The sequence below is a fragment of the Ricinus communis genome, chromosome 8 (assembly GCF_019578655.1).
Source record: "Ricinus communis isolate WT05 ecotype wild-type chromosome 8, ASM1957865v1, whole genome shotgun sequence".
Taxonomy (NCBI): Eukaryota; Viridiplantae; Streptophyta; class Magnoliopsida; order Malpighiales; family Euphorbiaceae; genus Ricinus; species Ricinus communis.
In genome coordinates, this window is record NC_063263.1 from 1,127,218 (window position 1) to 1,141,322 (window position 14,105).

At 34.7% G+C, this 14,105-nt stretch overlaps 2 protein-coding genes across 3 annotated transcripts; one reads left to right on the forward strand and one right to left on the reverse strand.

Annotated features, from left to right (window-relative positions):
- Positions 1-811: 811 nt before the first annotated feature.
- LOC8281445 (amino acid transporter AVT3B) lies at positions 812-2,435 on the reverse strand. Its single transcript, XM_002527098.4, has one exon. The coding sequence runs from the start codon at positions 2,287-2,289 to the stop codon at positions 988-990; it is 1,302 nt and encodes a 433-aa protein (XP_002527144.1). The 5' UTR covers positions 2,290-2,435; the 3' UTR covers positions 812-987.
- A 176-nt stretch (positions 2,436-2,611) lies between these two features.
- On the forward strand, positions 2,612-13,882 carry LOC8281446 (alpha-1,3-mannosyl-glycoprotein 2-beta-N-acetylglucosaminyltransferase). 2 transcript variants are annotated; one of them, XR_007216954.1, is made up of 20 exons: positions 2,612-2,921; positions 3,033-3,083; positions 3,181-3,268; positions 3,354-3,416; positions 4,446-4,474; positions 4,566-4,642; positions 4,727-4,772; positions 7,519-7,581; positions 8,518-8,584; positions 8,654-8,722; positions 8,825-8,894; positions 9,005-9,066; positions 9,332-9,422; positions 9,524-9,617; positions 10,721-10,783; positions 10,896-10,934; positions 11,018-11,188; positions 12,899-13,027; positions 13,188-13,301; positions 13,421-13,882. XR_007216954.1 is itself a non-coding variant. In XM_015724150.3 (19 exons), the coding sequence occupies exons 1-18, from the start codon at positions 2,853-2,855 to the stop codon at positions 13,013-13,015; spliced, it is 1,329 nt and encodes a 442-aa protein (XP_015579636.1). In that variant the 5' UTR covers positions 2,612-2,852; the 3' UTR covers positions 13,016-13,027; positions 13,188-13,882. The 2 variants fall into 2 exon arrangements, 1 of the variants encoding a protein (XP_015579636.1); XM_015724150.3 differs by having other exon boundaries at positions 13,188-13,882.
- Positions 13,883-14,105: the final 223 nt, after the last annotated feature.

A 14,105-nucleotide genomic window follows, 5' to 3' on the forward strand; every position in this document is an offset into this window, starting at 1 on the left:
TATTATTCAAGTTAAAATATATATATCTATTACCAAACTAAGCTTATTGATGGCTATGCATCAATTCTAATTCCAATAATGAGAGATATTATTAATTTAAGCAATTAGCTTTTAGTTTTGCTCTAGTGTGGATTAATTTTAACACATTAATAATAATCAGCCACACACATATTGTATTAACCAAACTACAAAGGTTCTCATTTAAATCATGTTTAGCATTATCTCTGCCTTCTAATTAAGTTCCAAGGCTTGCTAATATAAATGAATAAATGGTATAATAAAAATCCAACCATTATAATTGTCCACATAATTGTCCAATTTCTTATGCAGTGTCCACATAATTGTCCACCTTTTTTTTTCTCACATAATTGTCCACCTATTTTTCTGCTCAATTGTAGTCAGCGACTCAATTTAACCAAAATTGTGGCTAAAGCTGAACTAGTAATTTTTCGCAAAGGATTGAATTTTTTTTGACTATTAGGCCTATGTAAATTATAAAATAGGAAATTTTGAGACTATATCCGATTCAATGAAGTCCATGGGAACAACATTAATATAAATAAAGCATTAAGAGCATGTTTAATGTTTCTTCTTGGTTGATATTCATTGGACTTGATAAACCATCAGGCAGGGCCAGCATAAAGTAGCATGCACATTTTATGAAGAGCATCTAGAATCCTTTTTATTTAGAATCAATCATATGCAGTAAGAACTTATTAAAACAATTTGTTTGAGGTCACAATGAAGTTAAAGAACAGAGACTTTAACCTAACAACAAAGTCACTGAAAACAAATGAAAAGAAAAAGAAAGAGAAAGAAAACCTTGTCTGCAGTTTGTTCTCAATAAAATAAAATATCTTCTCATCTTAGGAATGAAAAATTACTTACAAAGCTGATATCATAACGTAGCTACAAGTATAACCAGCCAGGATGTATGCCTGACCTGCTATAAATTCACAGTAGATGTATTGACAATTCTATGACAAACTACACCTTCACAGAGAAAATCTCCATAAGGGCATACCAGGTTCCTGAAACAGCAAGAACAACACCTATGGTGACAATAGCGATGTCAACAGACCATCCCTTCCAGTCCATCTCTTCTTTAAACACAAGCAAGTGAAACAAAGCCGGCAAAACAAATCCCAGTCCACAGCATATACTACTTCCTACTAAAGACATAAAATCAGCAAAATTTGGGACCAATAAAGCCACCAAACTTACAGCCAAAACCAACACCCATCTCAGCCATAAACAATACCTACCACCCCAAAATCTTCTCTCCACTATCTCATAAACTGGGTGCATCATCAGAGGAAACGTGAAGAAAAGATTAATACAAAGACCCAATTGAACCAAACTGCTAATAAGCCCAGCACCTAAATTAGCAGTAATAATATCTTTAGTTTCATTGCCAAAAGCAAAGTAACCCAATACACCAAATGCTCCATATAGCAATGAAATCAATGCCATACTCAAACCTAAAATTCCACCAAACTTATCCTTATCTTTCATCTCAGATTCTAAAGGCAAAACCATACCAATCCCTTCAAAAGCATAAACAGCAACACCCATTCCATAAAAGAACACTGACAAGCCGCCAAAAGCATTCACTTGAGGTCTGTTTTTCATCATAATAAGAATATCCTCTACAATGACGACACCCATAGCACCAAGATCGACAAGATCAGCAAAAATACTCAAAGGTGCCAAATGGGTCAAAGTAGCAATAGAATTTAACCCCAATTGAAAAGGAAAACAACCCCATATGTAAAAACTCTTAGCAGACAAACCGATAATTTGGGAACTCATATCAAACAAATTAGCCAAAGTATTAGCAATAAATATCAAATAGCCAACACAAAATCCAGCCTGAGACAAAACGATCATAACATCAGCAACAAACCTACCAACGGAACCGCAAACAGCAAAACCCAAATCGCCGAAGGAGTTAATTTTAGAAAAATCACCAGGCAATGATTGAAGCTTGCGTCGAGTATGGACTAATAGCATCATGCAGTAATGGGTCAAGGCAGCGACAGAGAAGAGCATTAAGAGGCTCATGATCCATCCGGTGCGTTTAAATGCGTAAGGGAGACCCAAAACGCCAGCGCCTACTATGGCTATGAATACATTGGCAAAGGTTTTGGATTGGGAAGAAAGTGGATTACCATTATCATTAATATTATTATTATTATTCGGTTTGGTTATGAGAGGTGTGTCTTCTTTTGCCGGTGGTAAAATTGGTGGCTTTCTAGTTTTTGATGCTTCTTTGTTGCCAAATCCCATGGCTTTTGACTGGTTCTTCTGCTTCTGAAAATTGAGTTACAAAATATATTGGTAATTGATAGATTAGAAACATACACAGGAAAAGGTAAAAGAATTAATTGGAGAAAGGTTGGCGAAGAGAATTAAGGTAAGAGGAAGGAGGAGGAGAGGATGATTATTATTTGATTAATTTGATTGGTTGATTATAGAAGACCAGTTGACATGCGAAAACGACGCGGTTTAACATTTTTCAAAAGAAGTTCCATCGTCAACGTGGCAAGTGCAGATTGGATTAGAGCAACAAATTTGTTCCAAATCAAATTTTGTTATTATTGTTATTATATTGTAGTAATTACTAATACACCCTTGAAGTTTACCCAAGAAAAGAAAATGAAAATTAATATAGAATTTCGGAGATTACAAAGTATGCGTGGACTTCATTCTCACTCTGTTCTTGATGATTCTTAATCTTTAACGTAAATCAAACTCTATTTCACTCTAACTATGAAGAATCTGCGACTGTGAGGCTTAATTCTACTTTAGAAAACAAAAAAAGAAAGAAAAAACAAAGCAGCTGATTAAAAATGGCAAAATTAGCGTGCGATTTTCGATGCCTTCTAATTCCTGCGGCCGTTGCATTTTTCTACATCCAGGTAGTTACTTCCTCCTTTTCTTCTTCAAAAGAAAAAAAAACTTTGAATCTGATAATGAATTGTTGATGTCCTTAAATAATTCTGAGTGGGAAATTTTTTGAATTTGTATAGATGCGGCTGTTTGCTACGCAATCAGAGTACGCCGATCGTCTCGCTTCTGCTGTACGTTGATAACTACCTTCTGTTCCTGTCAAATGACTGGAAGTTTCTGATTCAATTTTAGGGTTAATTACGTTCTTTTGTGCTTATATGTGTATAGATTGAGTCAGAGAATCATTGTGCAAGTCAAATGAGATTACTGATCGACCAAATAAGCACTCAGCAGGGAAGAATTGTTGCTTTTGAAGGTGAGTATTAAACGTTGATATGCTTACGTTCTTTTTCTTACATTGCAAGTGGACAAGCCTTAGACCTTTCCATAAATTATTTCAGAAGAAAGAAAACGTCGAGATGAAGAGTGTAGTCAGCTGAAGGCTCTTGTAGAAGATCTTGAAAGTAAGTTTTATATTCTTGTTCCTTTTATTTCTTGGGTTACCATAATATCTGATTCTTCATTATGTTTTCATCACTAGGGTAATGCTTGACAATGATCCAATTTGGAATTTGAAGGGTTCAAGTAGAAAAATGAGATTAAAAAAAAAAACATTGCTTTTCTCAAAGTCTTAAATAATCCACATTTTGACTTGAAGTTGGAGATGAGTCCACCAGTTCATATGGACTTTGATGTGAGTGATGCGATATTTTTGTTAAGAATAATTTGCTGGTTCGTCATCAGGTTCCTCTTTCAGCATATCCTTTGATGTGCTGAAAACCTTCTAATTTGTTTCCAAGGGCTTAGAAGCTATCCCCAGGTTGCAAACCGCCTTTATTTAATGTTCTTGTCCACAATTGGGCGATTTTTTCAGCATCTTCTTTGATGCGCTGAAAGCCTTGTAATTTGTTTCCAAGGGTTTAGGAGCTGTTTTCAGCTTGCAAACTGCCTTTATTTAATGTTATTGTTCACAACTGGGCGATTGCCTGATTGGGGACTAGTTTAGAGATTTTATTCTTGTGGACACAGGAAGTAAGAATTCGAATTCAGCGGATTTGGTTGAGTTTGAGTTATCTTTTCTGCTAATGTAATTTACTTTCTTTTCCTAAAAATTTAGAAGTTGCATTTTGGAACTCTTACTTTGCACTTTGGAGATACCATATGCCAGTGTTCTTTAAAACATATCACTTTATCAAAATTCATTATTCATCTGAACTGCAGTTGAACTTTTCCTTGTGCCTCAAAGATTAAAAAAAAGAAAAGAAAAATATTTCAAATTTTCTATGGTGTAGAGCTGGAGTAGTTTCTGCTGAATGGTCAATTAAAGTTTAGCACTTTGTTTTCCCCCTTTACACATTTTTATTGCTTGTTCCTTTGTCATTTACTGTTAGTGTGGAGTTATTTCTTTTCTTCAGTATTTGTTGTATGTAATGAATTTGGCTGTTGTGAAAATTTTAGAGGGACTTAACATTTTCTATGTGCTGTTGTTTTAGGAAAAGGCCTTAAAAGAGTGGTTGACAAGGTACATATCTGGAAAATTCGAACCTTGTTTGCCTTTTTCTTTATGGAGTCACTTCCAACTATTCAAACTAATTTTTTCCATTCAATTTTAGATACCGGTAGCAGCAGTTGTCATTATGGCATGCAATCGTGCTGATTATTTGGAAAGGACTGTTAAGTCTATATTGAAGTATGTATTCCATTGAGCCTTTCATGCTTGTGGTATTGTGCATTTAACTCAACTGTACAGATTTGGCTGACACTGATTTAACAGGTATCAAACCTCTGTTGCTTCAAAGTATCCACTTTTTATATCCCAGGTAGCCTTTCTGAATATATGTATATATATATATATATCTCATGCTGGCATGATTTCTGCATCTATTATCTTTATTTGCATTCTATAGAAAGTGATGGCTTGTGCAGCCTGCGAGATTAATAGAAAGTAAAATATATAGTTGAGATTTAGGATGGGAATTTGTGTAGGAGTTCACCAACTTTGAAAAATCTTGAAAAGATATAATCGTATGAAAATTTGTACTTTCAGAATTAAACATAAAATTGAAATTATTTCATTCCTGCTTCCAGAAACTACAAGAAAGCCTTTTTTCCAAGAAATATCAGAATTTAGAATATAGATGGAGATAAACGTAAAAACTAAACAAAAGCAGAAGACCATATTTGGTTAATCAGATTAAATATCTAATGTACCTGTCTGATTGATATTTTCTAGAGAGTAGAGAGACCAACTTAAATAACAAAACAAACCCTTAAGCCTATAAATGTAGCTCTCATCGAGCAAGTTCCCAAAGTTTGTTGCCCCAGAAATGAAATAGTTATCCAAATTTCATGAATAGGGCCTATTTGGACATATCATCAATTCTCATCATTTCCTCTGGTTGGAAGAAGTTTGTCTCAGTTTTGAAATGTTGGTTCAGCAAAATCTGGAAAATTCATGAATGCCATGCATGTTGTAGAGGCTAAGTACTGGTTTATTCTTGTTGAAGAAGGACCACTAATGATGAGAAATCATTTTGATTTTGAATGAATGATACATCTGCAGTGATGTTGCTTTGTTTCTGCACTTCCACAGTTTTTACTATCTCTCTCTTTAATTTTTGAATTCCTTTTGGCTCATGCTTGACTTGAACAAGTCATTGATATAACCTTGATTATTGTATTTACTAGCTTTCCTTATCATTGAAATTTTTCATGCATTCAGCAAAATGCGGATCATGATTGTAATGTGGAAAATTGTCCAAGTGGTACCTATCGAAGAAAAAATGGGAGATGGAAATTGAGATGTTTTTGTCATGTGACTCTGGGACCAGTTAATGCTGTGGCTGGGGAGGTGGATCATATTATGGTGGATGGAGTATAGAAAGGGAGGGCAGAGCCAAACTAACATGGAGAAAAGTGGTGCAAGAGGACCTAATGGCTTTGCATCTTTCCAAAGATGCAGCCAAAAATCGTGCAAAATTCTAGTTTACTAATCCATATAGCTGGCCCCGACTTGCTTGGAACCAAAACTTAATTGAGCTGAGTTTTATTCAGCAAAATCCTATTGTTCCTTAGCCAGAGAAACAATGAATACCTTTGCCACTTCAGCTGCTCTTCCGTAATTTCGTCAATTTCATCCATCTTATTTTTTTCTTGCAATTTTTTCTGAGCAAGCCATCAGTAAAACCGGTAACATTCAAATATTTTTTCCTTTACACTTTCAAACAATAGATGTCCTCCTTTCACTTTCGGTTCTGAGACTAGTAGGCAGTGCCTGTTAAGATATTTCCAGGAGGTGACAGTGCCCTTCTTATATCTGATGCTGATTTTCTGTGCACTAGCAATGCGACTATTCCGGAAGATACTCAAAACTCAACTAGTTGTTTGACGAGTCCTTTCCTTTCATCAGAACAGTACTCGTGTGCTTTTGAGCCAGCATTAACTGAAGGCAATTTTCTAATAGCCAAATAAACTTTGAATTCATCATCATTGGCACTGCTTGGAATCTGCTTCTCAGATGTTGGCCTGTATTTAATCCCCATCTGCTTCTGACATGTGCTTTGCACCAATATCTTTGCTTTGCACTAGGCTTGGAAACCACAAGTGAAGCTCCCTTCACGCTCCTGGAAGTGAGAAAGCAATAACAAGCTGAAAAAGCCCCTTTATTCTTGTTATAGTTATAAGCTTAGCTTGATAGCCAGTTTGTAAAGAGGCTATCAATTCAATCCATACAAATCAAACACTAATGTTGGCTAAGAAGGATAAGGAATGTTTAGGCCAAATGGTACCACTAGTTAACTACACAACTCATCCAAGGAATATATGAGTTTATGCATTATCTTTCGAAGATAAAATCATCTAATCAGCCCAAGATTTTGAGAATAGATCAACAAAATCCTCTGTATACCTGAAAGCTTCCCTGTTTCAAGACATCGAGTAGAGCTTGTTGTATACTAAATGAGCTCAGATGACTAAGCTTTCATACTCTTTACCTGGTTTGGCAAGACAAAGTGTCTTGAAGGTCATTTGCCTTGCTTGCTTACTGGACAAGGAGGATTATTACATTGATGGATTACAGCAAATCATAAAGAAGACCCTCATGTGCTCCTCGGACTGAATAAATCACTTCCTGAGTTTTGGTTCAAATCATTTAGTTTTGAGGGTTTGTATAAACTATTAAAACTTTAAGACGCCATTAACATGAGGAGTTCTGTTTCCAAAATGGATATAGCATACATAGTTAGAATGTAAATCAAGATAAATTGATAGGAGTTTGAAGTGGCATTAGGGTTAAGGGTCGCTCATCTCCTTAGGTAGAGACGTAGAGTCTTAGAATATATCTAATTCTAAGACAAACACTGGAGTAACTTGATAGGAATAGATGGACAGTTCTGCATAATCAAACCTCCAAGTTTGTTGACCTAGAAATAAACTAATAATTGTACTTTTAAATTCCCTAGATTTGACCTTTCTTGACATCTTTTGAATTTATATCATATCTATTTAGCTTTTCTTTTCTGTTCTCTTCTTTTTCTGTTTGGTTAATAATTCGCATCCAATCTTTAGGATGGATCTCACCCCGAAGTTAGAAGCAAGGCTATGAGTTATGATCAGCTAATATACATGCAGGTAAATCTTATTCCATATTATATCAGACTTTGATTTGGGGCATGATTCATTCCAATTTTGCTTTCTCATTTTCATGTGTGTTTTTTAAATAAAATTGTGATTATGTTTCAATTCATTTTACATGCCATAACTGTTTTATCAGCTAATATACATCCAGGTAAATTTTATTCCATACTATATCAGACTTTGATTTGGGGGCATGATTCATTCCAATATTGTTTCCTCATTGCATGTGTGTTTTTTTATATACTAGCGTGATTATGTTTCGATTCATTTTACATGCCAGAAGTGTCTTATCTGCTAACCCTCTCATAAGTCCAGATGAAAACCCTTGCCTAATTTTTTTTTTTTAAATAGTTTCTTAGTGTGATTATGTTTCGGTTCATTTGACATGTTAGAAGTGTTTTATCTGCTAACCCTCTCCTAAGTCCAGATTAAAGGCCTCACCTTAAGCTTTTTAGTGTGCTATCTCCTCATAAAAGATAGGATATGGGTCCTCATTTTCTTTGAGATCTAGGTTATAATCAAAATCTTTAGGTGCCTTGTGTAATAGAAAAAGAAGATTCAGCATCTTTTCTTAGCATTGGGTTCTACTTATTACAAACCCAAAAGTTACGAAAATATTTTATGCGAATGAGGAGCCACTTGGTGCAAAGGTATAGCAAACATAAAGGAGCCGGAGATGGTTCTGGAGAACTGAGCCATTAAAAGAATGGCTTCCTTTCTGAATTGTTAAAACATGGGAAATGAGGGAGGGGAAGTGACTTGGTAATGCTGATAGATGCACTAAGAAACTCCAAGGGCGATATTTCTAGTTATAATTAAGAAAATCTTGGAATGGTTTAAATAACATTTTTCAATTAAAAAGAGTTTCTAACTTTTTGAAGTGCATCCTTAGGAATTACCTTAACAGTATAGTCAAATTTCTGCTTGCAGCACATAGATTCTGAACCTGTGCACCCAGATAGGCCTGGCGAGTTGATTGCATACTACAAGATTGCACGTAAGAAATATTTTCTTTGCGCTTACAGTTCTTGTAAACTTCATGGGCTCAAATGGTTGCATTTCCTAGGGCATTACAAATGGGCGTTGGATCAACTGTTCTACAAGCACAACTTCAGCAGAGTAATCATACTTGAAGGTAGAGATTATCCATGCTCACTTTCATTTTCTATCTGCTGTTCCGACTTTATTCACTAGCATAAGCAAGAGATTAGATGCTATAATTTTGTTTGCAACGCAGATGATATGGAGATTGCCCCTGATTTTTTTGATTACTTTGAGGCTGCAGCAGCTGTCCTTGACAAAGATAAGTATGTAGTCTACAATTTAAGGTCCTAAGGATTCAAGTTTATTACAATAAAATCGAAGATTTTAGTTTGCAAGTGTTAGTTTCTTTCTCAGTTGGTATAAAATTTTGTAGGTCCATTATGGCAGTTTCCTCATGGAATGACAATGGACAAAAGCAGTTCGTATATGATCCTTGTATGTTGTTCATACTCCTTTTATTCTCCATACACCAGCTAGTACAGTTCACTGAAACAATGTCTTTCCAGTTGCTTTCTGTGGGCATGCTTGAAAACACTTGTGCAGTTCTCTATTGTGTGGAAAGCATTTATGTTTATGTAATGATGAATTTCACTGGGAATGAGCTTGGACAATTGTTCTTTAGGAACATTTTCATTGTAATTCAGCAAAAACATTTTAGATAGCTTTTGTTCTCTGATCTGCTATGCGATGCATTCTGCAGATGCACTTTATCGATCAGATTTTTTCCCTGGACTGGGATGGATGCTTACTAAATCAATATGGAATGAACTATCCCCTAAATGGCCAAAAGCATATCCTTTTACTTTTGCTTGTAATATTTATTTTATATGGTCAAACTTGCTTGTAGGATTTGATGTACCTTGTCTAATATTTTCCTTGACAAAAACTTCACCTACTGGGATGATTGGTTGAGGTTAAAAGAAAATCACAAAGGTCGGCAATTTATTCGTCCAGAAGTGTGTAGGACATATAACTTTGGTGAGCATGTATGTTATCTATGTGCATCTTGACTTTCTATTCAGATTTACTAGACTGTATAGTTTTTTTTTCTTGCATTGACAATCATTTGTTTGTTTGTGCATTTTTATTTGGAATGTTAAGAATTTAATGTCCAAGCCCACCTAAGTCCCGTAGCCCTATGGCAATGTCACAATGTTGTTGGCTTTTAGATTACTTCATTTCCTTGAAATAGCAAGGGTACATAAATTCATAACATGAAATATAAAATTAAATACCCTATATTAGGTCATTGCAATCTTAATTGTTTGATTTGTGCGATTCACAATTCAAATCTTACGATTTGATTTGATTCCCTATCCTTGCAAAATCTACAGAGTGAATAGCTAAGCACATGAATCATGGTCAAATCAAGTGATTTGCTAGAGAATCAGGCGAATCAACAGATTCAAATGGTTTAGTCATTGTCTCTTAACTATGCCTATAGGTCCCAATAGATTTAATATTCAAAATCTAATTTTAATTTCATTGTGAAAAGAACTGCTAGACCCTTCTCCTAGTAAATTATTATTGTTAAAAAACTTGCATATACCTAGATAGTAAGCAGAGACAAACAACTCTTAATATTGCATTTGCATCTCTACTCCTATTATAATATTTCTTAAATTTTCCAGTATTCCCTCTACTATATTGTCTTTCACTCGTTTTGCATAATCTTAGATGATATTCAATATGTATAATTCATACTTTTTGAGTCAAATTAATATGAGATATGTCTTTAATGAGATACTTGCTTTAATGTTTCTTTTTCCCCTTTGTATTTATAGAACTAATTATGATAAGGACCTAGACCTGGATTTCTTATTTTGTGGCCAAGTATTTTTCTAATTGGCCATGTATCCTCTACAATTAGGCAATTATCTCATATTTTGATGTATTTCATCTGTTTTACATGGATATACATTATACTAATTATTATTGAGAATCTATTCTAAATCCTTGATTCTCAATTTACAAAACAAAGATTCTGATTCTTGACTCAAATCTCTATTTGACAACTATAATTGGAACAAATTGGCTCCAAATATAGCATTCTTGTCTCACTATTTGAACTCCTGATCGGTAATTGCAGGGTTCTAGTTTGGGACAGTTTTTCAAACAATACCTTGAGCCAATCAAGCTAAATGATGTCCAGGTAATTACCAATTTCTATACATTTTCTTTTGAATTTCTGTTTTATACTTGTATCATGTATTTCAAATTATCAAATGATAAGCACTATTCCGCTTTACATTTTCTTCCAAAAGGTTGACTGGAAGTCAATGGATCTGAGCTATCTGATGGAGGTAATGAATGTTTTAATATCATTTTATATTTATGGAACCATATTTTAGTTTTGTTCAATAAGTTCTGTATTGGTCTTCTTTAGGATAAGTATCCAACATTTTACGCCAACATTTTGAAAAATGCTAAGCCTGTCTATGGAAATGATGCTGTTCTGAAGGCTTATAACATCGAAGGTGATGTGCGTATTCAGTACAAAGACCAAGCGGATTTTGAGCGCATTGCAAGCCAATTTGGCATTTTTGAAGAATGGAAGGTACTTTACTCTGTTCTTTCTGTTTGCTTGTTTTAAGGAGCACACAATTTTATAAATCTAATGGACTAATGACTTTATTTAGCAATATACAAAGCTTTAATTATTAGTTTGATCGTGGAATTTTGACATTGATTACAGTTTTAGCAATTCAACTTGACTTGGTAAATGAACTGTTATATCAATTAATTTATCAACGCTAATCAATCAACCCAGTTCTTTCTGAGTTTGTATCTTTCTTCCCTCCAATGTTTTGTTTGATATAAATCCTCAGTGAAGCCTCTTACTAGAAAATCCTTCCCTTCTTGACCTTAACACTAAATTATTTTTCCTAATTATACTCTTGTTTGACCATACCTCCCAGCTTCCCATGCTATAATTCTCCAGTGCCACTCTTCCTTTACCATTACCCTCTCACCCTTTCCTCCCTCCTGCTCCCCCTGTCCTCCTACCTGAATTTCCTTTCCTCTCCTCACCATGTTCACAAGTCTTTCCTTCTGGATACCCCAAATATATGTGCTGTAGTATACCTGACTCTCCTCCCATGCAAATGGTGAGTTGTTGATAAAGTGGATTATCAGGAATGCAATAAGTTTGGGGGAGATTGGATTAGTTGGTTAGAATTTTGTGACAATGATGATGATGATGTGTAGGATTTCTTCAATTTAGTTACCATAATTATGGTTTTAGCAATTGTTTGTGTCTAATAAATATTTGTTGGATTTTCTTTTTGAAAGGTTCATGTTATGGGTGTTGGAGATAAACTCAAGATTATGGGTAAAATGGTTCTTGCATATGGGACTGATTCTGTTTGAAAAAGAAATGATCTTCATGTAGTGGCTTATTTTGAAGCGTTTATATTTTTGGGTTTTAGTTTGGGAATTGGTCTTCAAATATATTTTCCTTTTTGATGTTTGTGATAACATATTAAAGTTGTTGCGTTGCAAGATGATGAAGAACATCATAAGAGGTCGAGGAAGGACATGGGGGAGGAAGGGAGGGGAGGGGTTGAAGACAAGGGCTAGTCTTTTTACCTAATAAATAATCATTTATTATCTACAGATAATCAATAATTTTATCAGTTTGAGTTAAATTGCTAAAATTAGGTGATGTCTAAGTTTGAGGACCGAACTGATAAAATTAAAATCTCTGAATAAAATTGAATAGACACATAAGTTAGCACCTCATGTCAATTATTATTTATGCTGTTGCATAGTTTTGAGATAGATATTAGAGTAGAGCTTCTCGCCCTCTCAGCCTCTGGTTGGGTCCTTTTGGGAGTAGTTGTTACTATAATAGATATTATAAGGGATATAGATAAACAATAGTACACCCTGAAATTAACAAAAATTCTGAAGTAAGAATATATTATTTGAAATTTTTGAAAAGAGATAATATTCTTACTTTGAATTCAATGAAAGTATTTTGAAATTGTAGCCTTTGATCAAATTTGCAAATTCTTGCAAATCTATGCATTAGACACATTTACTAGTCTCAACCAAAAAAAGAGAAGGAAAAAGCTACTGCCTCTGATGGCTGCCACTAGTATCTGATGTTTGACATCGGCCATCTATGCAACATGCAATTGCAACACCATAGGGAAATATATAATAAATACATATAAGTCACTCAAGAATGCCCCTTAGAACTCTTCGTCTTTACTCTTTAATTACCCATCTTTTCATACCTTCTAATTCCTCTTCATTTGTCTAGGATGGAATACCAAGAACAGCATATAAGGGAATTGTTGTTTTCCGATATCAAACACAAAGACGGGTCTTCCTTGTCGGTCCAGATTCATTGAGTCAGCTTGGTATTGAAGATGCCTGATTCTAATTGAAGGTAGATACGCGAGCTACTTGATGGTTATTTGCATCTCCCTACTATTAGGTTTAATTTCGTGATACAACAGATGACAAATTAGAGATGGTCTAGTTCGTTAGTTTCAGGTTCATTTTGATATAAAAAATTGAGTAATTCTCTTTTATCTATTAAATTACAGGGTTTATGAGGATTTATGAAGTGCGTGAATCAGCATACAAGGTTGAGATGATCTGTTTATACACTTGGAAGTGTCAGATTTAAGCGTCATTTCATCCTGGATACCTTTAAGGAGGTAGCTGAAATCATTATGCACATTTCGACACTTCTACTAATTTATGCATCCCATTTCTTTCTGTGGGCAAAGTATTTATGGACACTAATTCTTATGCTTCTGAAATTGGTGGCTACCAGAGGGGTGTTAGTACGTCTGTTTCCATTCCATATAGGCAGGAAGCGCCCACAAATTTTGTAGTTTTATCAAGGATTCTCTCCTTCCTCTTAACATATACCAATTAATGATGTAATGTTCTTTTTCAATATAGGGTACCTCCAAAGGTGAGTTAAATTGTTACACCCAAATTATTCTTCTTGCTTTTCTTTTCAGAGAAACATATTTTTATACCATCTTTTCTGTCGTTCTGATGATTAAATGGGCTCATGCCGAACATTGGAACCTGCTGTTCTGTTGTGTATGATGATGAAAAGGCATCTGATTGGAGGATAAGAGAGAAATGAACACTGTAATGTCTGTTGGAGGAAAATAATTTGAATTTCCTTCCGCATTTAGTCTTTAGGCAGGAAGAGTGATTGGATGTGAAAGCAAACAGATTTACAGTAGTCCATTGTTGTGCTTCAGAGGAAAAATTTACAGTATTTTGTGCATCATTTCAAACATTCTAAATAGTAGTTTGGTCTAAAGGGTTAGATCCATTAACTACTAATTATGTGTTTCATGGTTCTACTTCGATTGTCCCTTGTTTTTGAGTTTTATGTTTCAACAACTTTGGAGGTGTTCTGTTTATGCACTTGCGTTTTGGGTTTTAAAGAGGCTATCTGAAGCTTAATTAGCAAGACAGGAACATTAAAACTTGAGGCG

What these genes read in the sequence shown, in the direction of transcription:
- LOC8281445 (XM_002527098.4), bottom strand. Translation starts at nt 2,289, where the DNA reads ATGGGATTTGGCAACAAAGAAGCATCAAAAACTAGAAAGCCACCAATT.
- LOC8281446 (XM_015724150.3), top strand. Translation starts at nt 2,853, where the DNA reads ATGGCAAAATTAGCGTGCGATTTTCGATGCCTTCTAATTCCTGCGGCC. An exon ending in AAGAATTGTTGCTTTTGAAG is followed by an intron (nt 3,269 to 3,353) that starts GTGAGTATTAAA and finishes AAATTATTTCAG; the next exon opens with AAGAAAGAAAACGTCGAGAT. An exon ending in TCAAGCTAAATGATGTCCAG is followed by an intron (nt 10,784 to 10,895) that starts GTAATTACCAAT and finishes TTCTTCCAAAAG; the next exon opens with GTTGACTGGAAGTCAATGGA.